A 19,675-nucleotide genomic window follows, 5' to 3' on the forward strand; every position below is an offset into this window, starting at 1 on the left:
AATCAAAACATTAACCTTTTATGTCCTTTACCTGGTTGTGTTGGAGATTCAGTCACACCAGTGATGGATTTATGCCAGTTGAACGGAGTACCACAGCCCAAAGGACCAGCCATCTGAAGTAACTGCCTTACTTTATTATCGCCCAATTCATTTATATTTTCATCTGTGTGCACGGATGGAGGCTCCCCGTTTGCATTGCGTAATTCTGATTTAGAGGAAAGCATATGTTCACCAAGGCCCGAGTTTCTGAATAGAATATGAAAAGGTGTTTTAAAAAGTTTAGCATGTAATTGATTTCATACTACTAAAAAGCTTATTGTACATTATGCATTAATCTAGACCTTCCAATTATCTTACTTAAGAAAAGGCTTATTTTACTGTTGTCTGTGAAACCTACATGTTTCTATATTCTTGGCTCTTTGCCAAGATTGAGGCAAGGTAATGTTCTTGCAATGCAAAGGTATTTCAACTGGACTACCCTTTCCAAATCACCAAGTCAGTTATCAGCGTTGCTTGGATGGCCCCACATCCATGAAAGCTGGTCTTGTCCTGCCAAATCTTTTCCTTCCATTAGAAATTTGGATAGATACATGAATGGGATGGGTACAGCGGGCTACGTCCAGGTTCAGGTTGATAGGTCTAGGAAGATTAATATTTCAAAAGGTTCAAAGGTTCATTTATTATCGAAGTGTACAACTCTGTAATTCTTCTTGGCATGATCTAGATGGACCAAAGGGCCTGTTTCTGTGCTGTAGTGTTCTATGTCTCTATGGCTCTAGTCTTGCTTTTTCTGTCTCCTGTGACACAGCATTCAGCAACACCAAACTAATCCAAAGGACCAATGAGCTACCTCAGAAAGATTGACATGCCAGTTCAGAAAAGTAGAATTAGATCGTGCTTGAAATTTGGAAGAAATTGGTACATTTGGCTTCTGACAGGCAACATATCAGTGTTAATCTTAAATGCAAGGCCAGGACTTCATCTTGAACTCACTGCCATTCAGAATATTTAATTGATAGTGATAGTTTGGAATCTTTAGAGGAGTATAAATCACTAAAAGGTGATGCAAAATTACAAGTAATGAAATGTTAATCAAAGTTGGCTTTAATTCAGAACAAACAGAATTAGAATCAGATTTATTATTTCTGACATATGATGTGAAATTTGTTGTTTTGTGGCTGCAGTACAGTGCAAAGACATAAAACCTAAACAAAAATCCAAAAAGTTATCAATTTTAAAAAGTTGCTGCGTTCTGTTTTTTGGCCAGACCTCATCTGGAGTAAAGTCTTTGATTGTAGACACAGCCTCAGAAAAAATATATTAGCTCTGCAAACTTCTTTGGATACTAACAGGATTTATTTGGTTAAATAAATTCTCATTATGTTCTACAGAGGACTATTCAAAATATGATTAATTTAGGTAGTTTATAAAATGACAAAACAACTCAAAGGGTGCTAATAGGAAAAGTATTTCCTCTTCAGGTGGCAACCAGTTTAAAAGATATTATGTTACAATTTGAGCTGAAATGCAGTAATGAAACAAGCAGCACATTGTTAGCAAATAGTAATGATGATTAGAACTCACTTTCCTCAAATCAGAGGATCCTAGATCAATTAATATATTCAAATAGTGACTGAAAGATGTTTGTTCGATACTAGTACCGTATTTATATTGAACAAAGAAGAGTGAATGGAGAGTGAACAGTGAATTAAAGATGTGACACTACCTGATAATGAAATAGAACAAACTGGAAAGACTGTTTGTCCTAATTTTAGAAATAGGAAAAGATATAATTCACTCACCTTTGATACCTTTCATACATAAAATTTTATTTGCTCCTGACTTGAATATACTCAATAACTAAACATTCACAGTGCCCTTTGGACAATGATTTCTAAGATACACCACCGTCTGGATTAATGAATATTTTTTCTTATTTCAATCCTTAATGGCTGATCCTTTGATTTGAATCTCTAGTTACAGGCATCCCAGTCAGAGGAAATAAGCACATTTTAACAAGATCATCTTTCATGCTTCTAAAATAAAGAATGTCCAGTTTGATAAACAACACGGCTGCCATCTCAGGAATCAATCTTGTCTCTCACAACTACAATACTTTTCGCAATTATTAATAAAAATGTTCCATTCATGTATATGTTCATATTCAAAATTGTATTGCATCTGAGACTTAAAAATCTTTCCATAAGTGCTCAGGAAGGTAAGGTAGGTTGTCAGGAAGATTGTTTAACTTTGAAATCAATGCAGGCAGTTATTTTGTTAAATTGTTAACATAATATATTCTACAGATTAATGATCATGATTACAATCACTTGATGTCAGTGATAACAAATCTGACTCTGATTCTGTAGTCAGTAATCGACTGGGTCAGATTGACTCTTTAAATATACAATGTTATGGGAAATATTGGCAATTGCAGATGATTTCTTCAGAGCGCCAATACTCTTCAAAACTTCTTGTTACTCTTTTATATTTACACATAAACATTATGTTTAGGTGTAATTTCAAAGTTCAAAGTAAAAGTACCTAAATGTCACCATATGGAACACTGAGATTCATTTTCTTGTGGGTATTTTCAGTAAGTACAAGAAACATGATAGAATCGATGAAAGACTGCACCCAACAGAGTAAAAAGACAACCAATGTGCAAGAGACAACAAACTGAGCAAGTACAATAAAGAAATAATAATAATAATAATAATAATAATAATAATAAATAAACAAGCAATAACTATCGAGAACATGAGATGAAGGGTCCTTGAACGTGAGTCCATAGGTTGTGGGAACAGTTCAGTGATGGGGTAGGTGAAATCGAGTGAAGTTATCTCATCTGGTTCAACAGTGTGATGGTTGAGGGGTAATAACTGTTCCTGAATCTGGTGGTGTGGGTCCGGAGACTCCTGTACCTCCTACTTGAAGGCAGCAGCAAGAAGAAAGCAAGTCCTGGATGGTGGAGGTTTGGGTCATTTCATAAATTTCTTGGATATCTGGTGTTCTAACCGAGTTGAGTAATAAAACCAGAGAGATGAATTCTAATTGTTATTAATAATTATCATTTTAACCAAGAAATTATATCACATTAAAACCATAGTGAAAATCTTGATTTACAGCTTGCCGAAAATTCAAGCTTTATTCAAAATAGATTCAATGTTAATACAAATGTGAAATATTGATGGAAGCAGAAATCTAAAATTTAATCAAAAGTGCTAGAAATACTAGCATTTACAGAAAGTTTGTTGATTATTTCATTATACATCGAACACTTAGTTGCATTTTATTTGGTTGTAGATCTGATAATTGCATAAATACCTTTCCATTTGTGATTGCTCAGAATTCAATGTGTGTGTAACGGTAGGTCTGCTGCCTTCCAATGTACCAGCCCCTCTGTCAGGGATGAGCATCTGCTGCTATCAGCGGAATATATAAAATTATATATCAGTTAAACACAAGAATTATTTAAAATTTATTTTATTTTATAAGACACCAGCGGAAAGTAGGTCACAATTGATGAGAAGATTCTCATTAACATGTCATTGATTTTGCCTGTGAGAAGGGAGTGTGCATTAAATTCGACACAAACAAAAGGAGTGAGGCCACTACGTGTTAAGGAATGCATTTAATGAGAACTGGGGCCTACACATGCAATAGCTAATCATTGGCAGATTCTCTCACAATTTGACTTTTTAAACAAAAACCATAAACAAAGCATGGTAAATTTGTAACTTTCTAATAGATCCTTCAGAGGAATCTAGAAATCATTAATGCATGTCATTCACCTGCTTTCTTAGTTATGGCCAGTGTCCATTTACAAAATCATCTATTTAAGTGCTATTCATCTTTAATAACAGTTCAGACAGTGACTCAACAGTAAAATAATTACTTGTCTATTCTCTTCATAGATGCTCCCTCAACTGCTGCTTGCTATATTTTCTGCTTGTATTTAATAACTTACAGGTGTTTCATACAGAAGAGAGACAGGAGAGATTTAATAGGAACCTGAGAGGCACTTTTCACCTAGACAGCGGTCAGTATATGGAATGAGTTGTCAGAGGAAGTGGTTGAGGTAGAGAAACTAACAATATTTAAAAGATATTTGGACAGGTACTTCGATAGGAAAGGTTTAAAGGGGAATGGGCCAAATGGGAGTAATTAATGGGAGTCTTGGTCAAGCTGGACCAGTTGGTTCAAAGGGCCCATCCCCATGCTGTATAACTATCGCATAGAGTTCATAGACCTCCATTGTCTTTGTGCTAGCTATTCATGGCTGCAAGGACTCTAAGAATTTATTTTTAACAAGATTCTTGGCCATTAGTTGGTGAGTCTCAGAAGTTTTTTTAGAACAGAGATGAAGAGGAATTTCTTTAGCCAAAGGGTGATGAATCTGCATTTTTTTCATACGTAGAACAAAACATATAATGAAATATGTCATTTATGTTAACCTAAGGATGTGCTGGAGGAAGCCTGCAAGTGTCACCACACATTCTGGCATCAACATAACATGCCCACATTGCCACAGGCAGCTTTGGAGGTCAGGTCACTGGGTATATTTAATACAGACATTGATAGGTTCTTGATTACTCAAGGCGAAGGTCAGAGGAGAAGGCAGGAGAATGGGATTGAGAGGGAGAATAAATCAGCCATGATTGAATGACAGAGCAAATTCAATGGGCTGAATGGCCTAATTCTGCTCTGTGCTATAGCCTAAAATGAGGATAAACAGAATGCATGAAAGTCTTGAGGGAAATATGTATTCCCTGCATTCAGTTTTGGATTCTGTGACAAATTCTGCATTGTGACATCTTCCCTGTTGTTCAGCAAAGTTTCCTCGTGCACAAAATTACTGAGTTTATCCTTAAATGCTCATGAAAAAAAAAGCATACTGTGTCATACACACCTTAGGTTCATTCAATAATTCCTGTCCCTGGAATGAGATGTTTTGTAATTCTAATGTTCTGTTCAAAGATAAATTAGCAACGTTCGCTGAAGAAGGAGTATTATTCTCTGCTTTTGTTGGTACAATAGCAGCTTGCCTATAACGGACAAAGAAAGATTATCAAACATGACACTGGATGACTAAAATATTTGTTATCTATATATAGGGCATCTCTGGGTTACAAAAACCTGAGTAATGGACGTACCTAGTCCACGGACTCTCACAGCTACCAGGACTATATCTCTTCCCACCCTGTTACTTGTAAAATTGCCACTCCCCCTTTTCACAATTCCTCTACCTCCACCGCATCTGCTCTCAGTATGAGGTTCTTCATTCCTCCACCATCGACACTGCCCTCAACCACATCTCTTCCATTTCACGAACACTTCTGCTCTTACCCCATCCTCTTGCCACCCTACTAGGGATAGGGTTCCTCTTGGCCTCATCTACCACCCCACCAGCCTCTGTGTCCAGCACATAATTCTCTGGAATTTGTGCCATCTCCAACAAGATCCAACCACCAAGCACATCTCTCTCTCTCCCCCCACCACTTTCTGGTTTCCCCAGGGATCGCTACCTGCGCAACTCCCTTGTCCATTTGTTCTTCCTCACTGATCTCCCTCCATGCACTTAACCTTGCAATCGGAACAAGTGCTACATCTGCCCCTACACCTCCTCCCTCACTACCATTCAGGGCCCCAGACAGTCCTTCCAGATGAGGCGACACCTCCACCGGGAGTCTGTTGGAGTCATATACCATGTCTGGTGCTCCCGGTGCGGCCTCCTGTATACTGGTGAGACCCAAACTAGATTGGAAGACCACTTCACTTCACCTTATTCCTGTCTACATCATGTCTGGGTAGCCTCCAACATGATGGTATGAACATCGATTCTTTGAACTTCCGGTAATGCCCTCACCCTTTCACCATTCTCCATCCCCATTCCCTATCTCACCTTCTCTGCTTGGCCTCCCATTGCCTCCCTCTGGTGCTCCTCCACCCTTTTTGTTCTTCCATGGCCTTCTATCCTCTCCTATCAGACTCCCCCTTCTCCAGCTCTGTACCTCTTTTACCAATCAACTTTCCTGCTCTTTACTTCATCTTTCCCCCTCCCAGTTTCACCTATCACCTCGTGTTTCTCTCGACCCTCCTCCCACCTCTTAAATCTACTCCTCATCTTTTTTTTCTCCAGTCCAGCCGAAGGATCTCGGCCTGAAAAGTTGACTGTACTTTTTTTCCATAGATGCTTCCTGACTGTTGAGTTCCTCCAGCATTTTGTGTATTTTGTATGAATTTCCAGCTTCTGCAGATTTTCTCTTGTTTGAAATTAGCTTAGTGAATCTATTTTGGACTTGCACCAATGCTTGTGTATCCTTTTTATAATAATGATACCAAAACTTTGCACAATAGTCCAGATGTTGCCTCACTAGCAAACTGCTCATTATAACAATACTTATCTACTTCAAAGCTGCAACCTCTGTGCAAGAAAGGGCAATCTGCCATTTGTTTTCCTGACCGCAGTAGAAATATTATTTTCAGAATTTTGGTGGTGCTATAGTGGTAAATTTTCCACACTATTGGATGTCATTGCAATTAGAACCTGGTCACACTTTTAATTTGATTTCTTTAATATATGGCAGAGTAGTAGAATACATTTTCTATTAAAACTGGGAAACAGAGCCCCACAGAGTTTAAAGGGAGCATGAAAACTGGGTCTTTGTCAGTTTGAGGTACTGTGAGCCCGATCCAGTGAGCCCGATGCTCAGACATTGGGATTTCTGAACAAGCAGATAGCAATTTATTAATTTTTTTAAACTGTATTTGCTGCCTACTAACTTTCTGATTTATGTAGAAGATGCCACTTTTATGATATAGTATATTGATCCTAAAATCTTTTCACATTATGTACCATTGTTTCTAACTTAGCATAATTTATTTTAGATCTTTTCATACTGGTAACCATTTACTAGTTCTGCCCATTTACTTAATTAACTAATGCTCTGTGCATTTTTACACTTCCTTTTACAATGATACTACGATCATCACATCATTCCAGCAGAGAAAAAGGCTCATTCCCCAACTTATTTGCTACAGTCCTGCAGATCACTTTTCCACAAGTGCTTATCCAATCCCTTTAGAAAACTTTAACTATATTTCCATTAAGCTTACACAGATCCTAATCACTCTGTCTGCAAACTCTACACCTCTTCTGTATCTTTTGTCCATGACTTCATTCTTGCTTTAATCAATAACCATATTAATGTAACAAATGGCATATTGCATTTGAACAAAAAAACTATTATTTACCTTTGTGGGATGTGATAGTATGCCTCTTTTAATAAGGTTGAATTATTGTTCTCATTTGTCTTCATCTGCATTTGAAAAATGTTCTGTGTTGCACTTCCATCGTTGAGTAAGCTGCCCTCGTGTACTTCCCTTAGTCCATCTTGTGTAATGGTCGTCATGAAACTCTTTAATGTTAAAGATAAGGTAGAATGCATAATCTTTAGTCAAGAAAAGGAATTGCTCTATTTACAATGACTGAAATGTTATGCAAACCTGAAAACTTTACTGGCTTTCACGCTATCTTTTAAAAAATGAATAGTCATGAAGGTATCATGGGACCCATCAAAACGATCTGGAGGAACTCAGATCATAGAGTATCTATGAAGGGAAATGGACTGTCAATACTTCAGGTTGAAGCTCTTCTGGTCTGCCTAGTACAGATAAAAGATCCCACACTGAAATGCTGATTGCCCATTTCTCTCTGCAGATGCTGCCAGACTGGCTGATTTCCTCTAGCTCATTTTGTGTGCTGCTCCAGATTCCAGCATCTGAAGTCCCTTGTGTCTCCATCAAGCTTGCATTACTTATTTAATAAATAAACTTCGGCACTATAGAGCCAAAATTACCTTTTCAAAAAAAAAGAATCACTGCTTTTTTTTTATACATTAATACATGCTACTGTTCTAATCTTAATTTGTAGGGACCCATTTATAACACTACGTGATTTTGAGTTCCTCACCTTCTGAAAAATAATAATAAGTTTTAATATATTTACCTCAGAATAAACTGCAAGACTTGAAGACAGCTCAGGAATGGAGTGTGGAGTAGATGTAAAGATGGAACTGGGTAGGCTTGATTGATTACAAATATCCTCATCAATTTGTTCTTTTATATTTTCCAGTGCCATTCCTATTCTAAATATTTCTCCTTCAATTTGTCTGGAGATAACAGAAAAGTTGTGTTAATCTGTTGAAATTTTGAACAATTACATTTCTCTTAATTTCAACATAAGAATCATTATGAAGCACACATACTATTCCCAGGACAGCCAAATTCAGGGCAACAAAAAAATAGACAACACTGCTCTAAATACGATCCTCACACAGAGTACTGTAGTATATGATCATTTCCAACTACCTCAAAATTTTATAATTTATACAGGGCAACTTTCCACTTTTCCAATATAAACTTGAACTTTGAGTCATCCATTGACAATCTGCAGCAGAGAGGAATTCAATCACAGTAAAAATCTTTAGAGTGGGTGGCACAGGAAACAAGAACAAGAAAGATAAATTATACTTAAATCATTTAGGATGTGAATTCAAATTTGGGGCATATATGTGGAAAAGAAAAATTTAAATATAACAAGTAAAATTTAATGCATTTTTGTTGGTGTTCAAAATTTATATTTTTTAAATAGTGTACGGAGACTCAACTTTTTGCAAAATCATTTTTTCAGGACCAGAAACATAGTCCAACACGCCACAGCTTTTTTAAAAACTCATTACTCATGAAAAAGGATCTAGTGCTTTCCCGATATGTATGATGACTAAACTCTTCTTGGGCTTCCAGCCGGGCACAGATATCAACTCTGCCATCTTCATTAGAGAATATACCTAGGCATATCTAGTCCAGTGGTATTTATACCCCCGTTGTCCATCCTTCATGATTGGTTAGTCCCATCCAATCAGGTTTCTTCTGTCTCACTTTGTTTACAATCGAATTCCAGTTCTTACCTATTAGAGTGAGACCTTCATCTTTGTTAAAATTCCTTTCCTCTAGTTTTATTTCAATGGCTTCCCTTACCAGGTGGTATCAAAAGCCAATGGCACAGCACAGTAGTTCTGTGCCGTCAAAAAAACCTGCAGCCATTTCTGCTGTAGCCGAATTTTCCGGGTAACCCAAACGGATACACCTCCTGTACTCCTTGATGCGGGTTTCCACTATTCGTCCTGTCTGGCTGATATACACTGCTCTGAATTCACAGGGAATCTTGTGAGCGCCAGCCGACCTGAGTCCCAGGTCATCTTTGACCCACATAGTAGTGATTTAAGTTTCCTGACAGGTTTGTGGATGGTATTAATCTGGTGGTTCTTTAGGATCCTGGCAATCCTTCCAGAAACCGTGGAAATATAGGGAAGACAGGTGGTAGTGACAGGTTCCTCCTCGTTGTTAGATTTCCTGGTTTTTCCATCGGCCCTTCTAAGAGCCCGATTCATTTCCTTCACTTTGTAGTCATTCTGTAGGAATGTTGAGTGTAATTGGCTTTCTTCCTCGGGGACTCTCCGAGTCCAAAATAGTTTTCACACGATTAATCAAAGTAGAAAGAACTGCTCTACATTAAGAAGCATGATGGTGGCTGTAATTGTTGAGATCTCACTGTAAGTAAGAACTGGAATTCAATTGTAAACAAGGTGGGAAAGCAGAAATTTGATTGGATGAGGGCTAATTAATCAGGAAGGATGGACACGGAGGTATAAATACCACAAGACTACACACGCCCAGAAATTATCCCTGGTGAAGATGGCAGAGTTTGTCATTGAAACATTGGTTATAATCGATAACTGTACCGACTGGAAGCTCGGGAAGAGTTTACTTGTCAGTTACTCATGTTAAAATTAGGAATTCCTCATCATATTTTCACGTAGTGTTAGTGGATAATTGTTTAAGCTCACATCTTAACAGCGAAATCTGTGCTGACTGTATTAAAGAAAACTGTAAAGTGCACATTGTGGAGGAGCAGGCACCATCAATAGCAATGTTCAGCTTTCTATTTTTAAATGTTATGTACAGATGCCACAAATTGCTGTCAACAAAATATAGGAATAGCAATATTGGAGCAACATGCTTTATCCTTTATCCATGCTTTATGCAATGGTGTTCTATTTTCCCCATCTGTTACCTTTTCTGAGTAAGGTTGCCAATTTAAGTACAATTTTCTGCTGTATAATTATCCCTTTAGGTTCCTGATTGCAATTTTCTCAGAGGAAATTGAAACTATTGAGATTTCCATGGTATCACAATGGAACTTATATCAAAGGTAAATATGTTTTGATAATTGAAATACAATTTCATCTTTGCTTCAGAAGTATTTGGACATTTGCTGACACTTTAACAATTAGTAGAGTCATAGATTACAACAGGTAAGAACAAAGACATGGGCAGGAAATATCATTGAGGATGTCAACAACCCGACAAACTGCAATTTCCAAAAGCTCCCTTCTGATAAGAACTGAAAGGCTATCAAGACAAAAGCTTCATGTTTTTTTAAGTTTCTTCCCCCAAGCAGTTAATCAGATCAACTATTCTAGTTAGCCCCCAACCCACCACCACTGCACCCATCTATTGCCCCCTTCACTGCACTGTACTGCAGATACTTTAAACCACTTTTTATAATGCTGTTTTCATTGTAAATGCATATCAGTATTTATGCACATTTGTTTGATATTGGAACTTTAACTTCTAACTTTATATAATTGTTAAAAAAAATTATTACATGTTGTGCCCTGATCAACACACCACAGCAAATTCCTAATACATGTAAATGTATATGGCAAATAAAGTTGATCCTTGATACATTTCTAAGGATACGGTAGGTCATAGCTGGAAATTTAGGCAGAGTAGATGACAAGTGTGAGGTAATGTACTTTGGGAAGTCAAATTCTGATAGGACATGGAGTAAATAAAAGTGAGTACGAAAAGAAATCTTGGGGAGCAAGTCCACAGCTCTTTGAAAATGGCCGCAGAGGTGAGTAGGGTAGTGAGAAAGACATTTGCTTGGCTTCAGAGGTCAAAATACTAAGCATGAAAGTCTGGACATCATGCTGCAGCTGTACAAAATATTGGTTAGATCATGCTTACAGCACTGTGCACAGTTCTGGTCACCACACTGTAGGGACAATGTTTCAGTGATTAAGAAAATGCAGAATAGATTCACCAGGATGTTGCTTAGAATGGAGAGATTGAAACAGATCATCCTGAAGTTTGACCTTGTAATTTTTTTTTTAAATTATAAAGGAGCACAGATAAGATAGATAGTCAGAATTTATTTTTTCCTAGGGCAGGGGAGTCTAGAACTAGACGACACAAGTTGAAGGTGAGAAGGGATTATTTAAATATCTGAAAGATATTTTTCACATGGAAGGTGATGGATATCTGAAGCAAGCTTTCAGAGGTGATGGTAAAGACAGATACAATTACAATATTTCAAAGGCATTTAGCTAAGTACCTAGATAGGAAAGGAGTACAAGGATCCAATGTGGACAAATTAGATTATTATAAATAGGCATCACACATGACAAGATGGGCTAAAAGAGCTCTTTCTATGCTGTACAGTTATATCATTGCATATGATTGATATATTATGACATGTGGATGATTTCTTTAAAATATTGTAGTAGTTCAATTGCCTGGGACAAAGATATTAACTGATTATGATCATATAAAAATTTAATTATTGAAAACATTGACATTAAAACTTCAGTTGCAGTTAACTTTGAGGACAACTTGGTGGCAGGATTCAGTTTGGTTTTGGGGTGCCATATGATGAGCCTGTCACCAAAATGGAGGCAAATGGACTAAACGGGCCAATAGCAGTGCAGATAAAAAAAATTAAGTAAATAACAGGAAGCAGGAAGTAAAAGTGAATGGTTGTTTCTTTTGGACTGGAGGGGAGTATGCACTGACGTTCTTCAAGAGTCACTACTGTGACTATTCTGTGGAAGTGTAATAGACTGAGAGGAGTATTAACAGAGTGGAGAAGATACAGTATAGACAATAAATATTTCTTGTTTAAATGGGGTAAATGAAAAGCAAATAGTGATGATAATTTTATCATTATAAATAATTCCTCTATAATAGGAGTCTCTGCATCCATTACAAACAAATTTATAAGTAGATGAAGACTTGTTCAAAGTGAAATTAACTATGATTTGCTCCAAAAATATTTTAGATTCACTTGCAATACTAATAATTATATCCAATTCAGATTATTTGAATACACTTGAAATTGATCATCTCTTTCAAACAAACAAAAAATAGTTTTTACAAATGGTGTATAAATTTGTCAAAATCATAATTAACTCATTTAAGACCATATGTATGTGTGCAAAATCCCATTTATTTATATCTAACCTATCTGGGTCAAACTCCCCAACAGTAGTATTTTTTTCCAAATAGCAGCGACGTTGTAAATTACGGTGCTCATCTTTAGTTGCAATGTAGGTCCTTTCTAGCTTGTCTAGGCCATCTCTCAGTTCCCTCATTGCCTGTTGTGTGGAAATACACAATTAAATATGTACACATGATACAGTCCATGACATTCATTTCCATTTACCAGTTATTTAAAGACCTTAGGTTATTTCCACCTGTTAGTGTGAGAATGAGAAGACTTTCTTCCAAATTCATATTCACCAAGTGTTATTATGCCACAGAATATTGTGGACAAAATGTAGACCAAGATTTGTAACTCTGTCTACAGCATGCTATGTTACTAGATAACTGGTGGACTAGTTTGTTCATGTTCTTTAATATGTATTACTAAAAACAAATGTCTTTGAATAGAAGAATTTATTTAATTTAACACAAATGTACTTATTACTGAAGTAAATTGAGTAGAATATATCCATAATTCCTAGAATGTTGCAAAATGTGTTTTATCAATGTAGTAATTTGAATATTCTTCATGGCTTACAACATAAAAGAAAATTTAGAAAAAAATATTACTTTGTTTCTGTGGCAGTCGTTTTCTTCTGATTATCAAAATACTTGAAAATAATTATTAAAAATATTACCTCTTGTTTATCTTCCACAGCAGCAGATTTAAAATTAAGGTAGTTCTTAAAGTCTTCAACCTACAGGAGATAAAAAGATGTACAATAAACAAGAAAATATTAACTGAAAAGGAATGATTCCAGGATTTGTTTATATTTTAAGATACATTGTTTAAAGATGACTTTCTTCAATTAACATCTAGTTCCTAATTTATAGATAGACTACATTAAACTCTCATTAGCAGGGTATTCTACCACAAAACAGATTTTGTCCACGTTAAAACTTGCACACCAAAATATTGGAAAATCATGCTTTGATAAGCTTCTAAGAAGAAATACGGGTAATGTCAATGTACTATAGACACCCCATTGTGTGTATTGCATTACATTTCAAGTGGCACAACTTCTTTGAAATGCTATACAGTACAAAGGAATAGATGAAATATACAAAATGCATAGTCAGAGAAGATCTGCTTATCAAAGGGATTGAAACATCTAGTCCTATGAGCTTGAAAAAACTGTTACATATTAAAATAAAAGAAATATTAAATCATACGGGTTTTAATACTTCATGTCGTTCACAAGGTAAGAATGCTATATTACATTTTCTGCTTGGCCAATTGTTAAAATTGTAATTGAGTCCATAACATATCAAACATGAGTTCCTTATTCTGGGCATACAAAAGAATTTAAGTTATTTTCTAAATTAATTGGCAAAATTGACCGCTGGTCTCCTGTAAAAACAGAACCTGTTGTTTATTATCTGGAGATGGCCTATATTTATGTCTCCATTTGTATATTTGTCCATTTATATACAAGTTAATTTGCTCAATGAAACTTACTACTTAATCCATCTACACTGAACTTAACTTAAACATGCATGTTTAAAATACAGCTCAGATATTTTCCCCAGCTTTAGGGTCAGATATCTATTGAGAAAGGAACAAACAAGTGAATATGTATTTCAAAGACTATTCAATATTGCAACAGGAAAGTTTTGAGTAACTATGGAAACCACTGTATTAAACAAATCACAAGCACCTACAGCAACCAAAGCAAATGTTTCAGACAGGCCAAATGGTCTAATAATTTTTAATATTTTAATCAATGTAAATGTATACATGTTATAAAGATCACATTAACAGATTTATTTTAGTGCAGGATTCTGGTCTCAAAGCACTTCCTTTTAGAAAAGTAATTAAAAGGAGAGTCCTTGTAAACTGATTTTTTTGAAATTAAAGACATTAGCACACTTACGTGCAACACAAGATAATGGTGGTATTTCTTTTCCTTGTTACGCAGGCCCCTTGGGATCAAGGTTGACCTACTTCCATTCCAGTTTTAAGTGGAATGAGCCCTAAGTGTGGCGTAGTATGCTCCTACTGCTGATTAAGCCAATCCTCTGTCTATTCCTAATGTACAACCTCAAGGTTCTCAATTCCACTCTGAATGCTCCATGAGTCAAAGAATACCAGGAATCTGTGAAGATGATACATTCCTTCAATGAGGCAATGGGGGCATCCTCTATCCACCTATTAATCTCTTTCCAATGCAGAGCTCGGAAGAGAGTGTCTGGTTCAGAATTCTATATCAAACTATGTTATTAATCTATTTACATTAACCATTGAAGTATTTAAACTTGATTTATATAGAATTTGAGAAGTACTTTCACATATTTAGAGTTTTCTTCTCATCCTGTATTTATCGCTAGTGTTGAATAGTTTGCTGTGCTATGTTTCAAATAAATACTTACCTGACATTTAAAAGACTTAATGTGTTTATTTAGCTGCTGAGCCAGTTGTTCTGCTGTTGCCTTGTAAAATTCAGAAATAGATTGGCAAGAATCTGGTTTAGATCCAGCAGAAGTTACTGATGATGACATGGCGCAGTTCTTACAGGTTGGTTCTACCAAAAATAAAATTCTCAGTTTAGTTCTAAAACCTTTAAACTTTGCAATTTATTCATAAATCTCCATTAAATCTAAAGAAAAGTAAGTCACACCCTTGTAATGTAATGTAACACCCTTCATCATCTTGGAATGGTTCAAATGCATTAAAACATGTAATCACTTTTGTAATGTCAGAATATCAGATTTCTATCTTTTTTTTACATATTTAGCTACCTTTAAATGTGATTAGTTTAAGCTAAAGTAAAAACTATTACTACATGAGATATATGAACCTTTGAATTTTGTTGAATTCTCCATTTTTGAAGTTTTGTTAAGTTTTGTTAGAGAGTACAGCAAATTTTTCTTGGGAGGTTTTAAAAATAATTCGTACATTATAAAGGTATCAGCAATACCTTCATTATAGAGGGTATAAGATTAACATTAAAATATGAAATTACTTAAAACTAATGTTCTGAAGTTATGAGCTACAGCAACTACTTGAATCCCAACGTCTTTACATGCTTACTCCATCCGTTCAACAACATTTCCAATGAATAAGTCTAAAAGGTACACAATACTATTCCATGTCCTAGAGATTATTCATTTACCTAAAGGGAAGAATGTGACTGATTCATTGGTGCATATCGGCTCAGCTCTGGGTTGTCCTGGACTTGTCAAAATAGCTAATTGACAAGGTGATGGCAAAATTCCAAAATGAATCATTTCACTTGATTTGGATATATCAGAAGTTACAGTTCTCTAATACAAGAATAAAAAGTTAAAATTAACATTTTATGTTAGCTATATTGAGCCTCTATGTATATTGCATACACATTTGCTACTCTCAACATAATGGTTGCATTCTTTCTGTGATGTGAATCTCATACCAATACACTTCAGATTTGTGTTATTAATCAACTTCAGATTTAAACTGTAATTTAGCAACTGGATTCTTGCACTGGTGAACAAATGACATTATATACCAAGCAAGTCTGGTTAATGCTGACACATGATTAACGAAATCAATGCTTTCAGCTCTATATTGTTATGCTCCCTAGGGAGATTTTCCCAATTATTTTAAAGAGATTAGATGCTAATTATAAAGATAAAGTATGATCAAGCCTTCCATTAGGTTACAACATTAACTAAGAAAGTTAATAGCTCAGCAGGAACTTGAAGAAATCTTTTCAGATTATTCTATTCTTCGAGCAGCCCCACAACTACACTTCCCCCTCCCCACCTTGCTTGAAACATCACTTGTTTCCATGATCATTCTTGATCTCCATGATCATTCTTGCAGTCGTGAAGAACTCGAGACTCCAATGGTGGTCTGATTGCAGTAGGACCTCCATGCAACAGTGAAGAAGCCGTGCGCTGAAATGCCATTGGAAGCTTTGACATCCAGCAAATCCTGTTCCCAGCTTTGCTGTCTGTCAAAGCTGTGATATCATTTCCACTTTTTAAAATCATCATTTGTCAATAGAGGTATTTCAAATAATTAACATTTCAAAATATCATTTTTGCAACTAAAATTGTTCACATTTCTTTTACAGATTAGAGTAATTTTTAAAGACATAAATAAAAATATTAAGTGAACCAAAAATAAATTTGAAACATCTTTTCTTTTGCTTCATGTCCACAATCCTATAATCTGCAGAAAATCTGAGAAGTAATACTCAGTGTACATTACAACAGTGGAGCAAATTCATATTAGTCCTGCATTTCTACGCTTGAGGTAGCAGGCATGAAATTCCTATATTTAGTGTTGTCCAAATAGTTATATATTGGTGTCTGATTACCTTGTGTCTGATTTGTCAATGTGTCTTTGGAATTAAATATACTAAGTGCCTGGATACAAAAAAAACAATAAATTACAAATAAATGTATGTATTTCATTTGCACTTTATAGCATTTTGGTATGAGATTGTGATATTGTATATCTGAAATGCTTGACGGTACTTTCAACCTAAAAGTCCCGAGTGAAGCATTTCCCAATTATTCAAAGAGGGTTTTCTGCACAAAGCACATTATTAATCATCTCTAATCAGAACAATAGATTTTCCCACCAATTCAAATTTTTATTAAATTTACAGATTATGTAACTTCAGGATTACAAGGCAATTCAGAGTCTCTGTATAAAATTAACAATGAAATCAGAAATTCCATAACCAAAAATTAGTGAGAGGTTTGATGGAATTCATCCCACAAGAGATCAAAAAATTCAAATTTAAAGTAGTGTGGATGCTAGAAATTTAAAATAAAATAACGATAACATTCATTTCATGTGTTAGAAAGAATGGACCCGAATATTGTTGCTAAAACTAAAGCACATACCTTACCACCAAACCGCAACTGATCAATGGTATTTTCTGCTTCTGCATACTTTATTAATAATTTGTCAAACTCTTCCTAAGAATGAAATGTGGAAATAAAATTTTAAATACTGAGCATTTTTCTGGAAACTTGCAGACTAAAAATTCTACTGAAAATAATATTGACAAATTCTTTAAAAAAGTGTTAAGTTTTAAAATGTGAAATCATATCAAAGAAAATAGATGATCAATAGAATTTTAACAATGTTCTCTAATAACAGAGTTAGGGAAGGTTGCCTTAGACTAGATGGGCTGAAGAGTCTATTTCTGTGCTTGTGGTACTCCATGACTACAGCAGGTTAAAACAGGGAAAAAGAACAACTTATTGTTTCTGGAAATTATTATCTAAAATAAATCAGTATTGATAACTGATTTATATTATATTATATTATCCCTTATATTATGTACCTGAAGGTAAATTGCATCTCATTAATAAAATAATCAAACACACCTTATAACCAATAACTTCTTAAAGTAAAACTGTGTTTAATACTGATAACTATAATTATTTGATAAACATGGTGTCCGGTTAATTAGGTCAGCTGCTTATTTGGGACAACTCTTAAAGAACAAAAACTAATCAAGAAAATAGCCAGGACTTTATTTGGGCTACTATGCCGCTTAATTAAGGCAGGAGATTATGTTGCTTCACAGTTTCTAACTGGTGTCATTTGCATGCACTTGTGTAGCCATTAGTTACTACACTGTGCTTATAGCAAACAATTTTTAAATAACATTAAGTTATGTATGTATGTGCTCAAAAGAATTGATTTTTGTCACTGATAGTTGGTGAGAAATTCAGAACAGTTTTGCACACTGCAGTTTGAAGCATTCACACTTGGAAATGCCCAAAATAGCCAGGAGTGAAAATGAAACTATTTTACTACCTCAACAATTTAGGAACTACAAAGGATCTGAAGGTACTGACAAACATCTTGAATGCTACAATGAAAATGAAGATTTGGAGAATGCAATCATTAAAAGCACTGTATGAAGGCAGTCCATTATCTACACCGGTGACTGCGCTGATTTTGTTCATTCAGAGTCAATCAAAAGAACACAGCAGTGTATACTTGATGGTTTCGCCATCAAAAACTATTAGGAACTAATGCACAGTGAAGGAAGAAAACATTCACGTTATTACCTGAAACTACCATTAGTCCTATTGTTTCAGTAAGATAAGATTTTAGTGTCAAATTGGTCTATGAACAGCAACATTATGTGGCAATGTACCCTCTTGTGAAACCAGAAAAAATAAAAATGTTCTTCCCCACTTTAGAATTAAAGCATTCAAAACACAGTTTTAGTGCCCCATGCACACTGGCAAATTGGATAGATCATGTATAGCTGATGGTATCATAAAGATGTCAGTGAACTAATTGGATATAGGCTACTATTGGCTTCATAAGATGCAAATCTGACCATAAAATGTATATTACCTGCAATTGTTGAAAATTTTCAGGGGTCTGATTCACTTCCAAATGTTTTTTAATATTAACTTCTGTTTCTGTAGCAATTGCTGAAAGCTGTGCGTTATCTGGTACATTTTGCGCTACATCTACTGTTGATTTGTAAATGTTGTGGAGATTTTCTGATGAGTTGAGGGAAGATTTTGCATTTTTGGATCTTTGAAATTTATAATTGTTGTAAGTATTCCTCTTGGGAATTTTGACCTTGGGTGCAACTTTGGAAAGGTCAAGTTGAGGATAATGTTGTTTTCCTTTGCCATATTTGATTTCATTATAAGAAATTGTTCGTCTCATTTTTATCATGGGATTTTGAGCAGTTCCTGATGCAGTTTTATGACTGAGTGGTGCTTGTGCATTCTCTTGTACTATTTTTGGTGCAGTCTCTACATCACAACTTGTCTTTCTTCTACAGGTGCCATTTTTTTCCACATTCACCTCAGTAATGTTATTGCAGTAAGAATGACTTATCATCTGGACCAATTGTTCTTCATTTCCAAATTTTCCATCTGTTTCTTCTTTCTTTGAAAGATCAGTTCCTGATTTACAAATGGTGTTATTTTTCATGAGCAAATCATTATTGGAAGTTGATGAAATTTGATTCATAATTACAGTTTCTTCAATACTATCTGTAAAAGAAGTCTCTGGTAGAGTCTCAGAGTCAATGTACATAGATGAACTAAGTGCCTCATCTTCAAAAAGATGATGTAGAACTGATTCAGAAATACTTGACCTTCCACCACCAAGCTGAAAGCTACTTTTTGCTTTGGTTACATTTGTAGGCATTAACAAATCACCTGGCTGCTCTGATGTAATTTCACTTTTATTTTCATGACTAGAAGCTTTAACTTCCATATTCACTTTATTATCGGGCAGTTCTTGTTGAGGGTACAGATTTTTCACAATTGAGCTTTGATCTCTAAGTGGGATATTTTGGCTCAT

At 35.3% G+C, this 19,675-nt stretch overlaps 1 protein-coding gene across 1 annotated transcript in view; it reads right to left on the bottom strand.

Moving 5' to 3' along the window:
* Nucleotides 1–19,675, bottom strand: part of LOC132401499 (uncharacterized) — a 35,427-nt gene extending 15,752 nt beyond the window's left edge. The window contains exons 1-11 of the mRNA XM_059983526.1: nucleotides 18,707–19,675; nucleotides 17,230–17,304; nucleotides 15,504–15,654; nucleotides 14,761–14,912; nucleotides 13,029–13,088; nucleotides 12,370–12,503; nucleotides 8,012–8,174; nucleotides 7,258–7,421; nucleotides 4,913–5,048; nucleotides 3,328–3,425; nucleotides 32–246 (exon numbers count right to left, since the gene is read on the bottom strand). Coding sequence (XP_059839509.1) covers nucleotides 32–246; nucleotides 3,328–3,425; nucleotides 4,913–5,048; nucleotides 7,258–7,421; nucleotides 8,012–8,174; nucleotides 12,370–12,503; nucleotides 13,029–13,088; nucleotides 14,761–14,912; nucleotides 15,504–15,654; nucleotides 17,230–17,304; nucleotides 18,707–19,675 — 2,317 coding nt within the window. The remainder of the gene's footprint in view (nucleotides 1–31; nucleotides 247–3,327; nucleotides 3,426–4,912; nucleotides 5,049–7,257; nucleotides 7,422–8,011; nucleotides 8,175–12,369; nucleotides 12,504–13,028; nucleotides 13,089–14,760; nucleotides 14,913–15,503; nucleotides 15,655–17,229; nucleotides 17,305–18,706) is intronic.

The sequence above is a fragment of the Hypanus sabinus genome, chromosome 11 (genome assembly GCF_030144855.1).
Source record: "Hypanus sabinus isolate sHypSab1 chromosome 11, sHypSab1.hap1, whole genome shotgun sequence".
In the NCBI taxonomy this organism is placed as follows: Eukaryota; Metazoa; Chordata; class Chondrichthyes; order Myliobatiformes; family Dasyatidae; genus Hypanus; species Hypanus sabinus.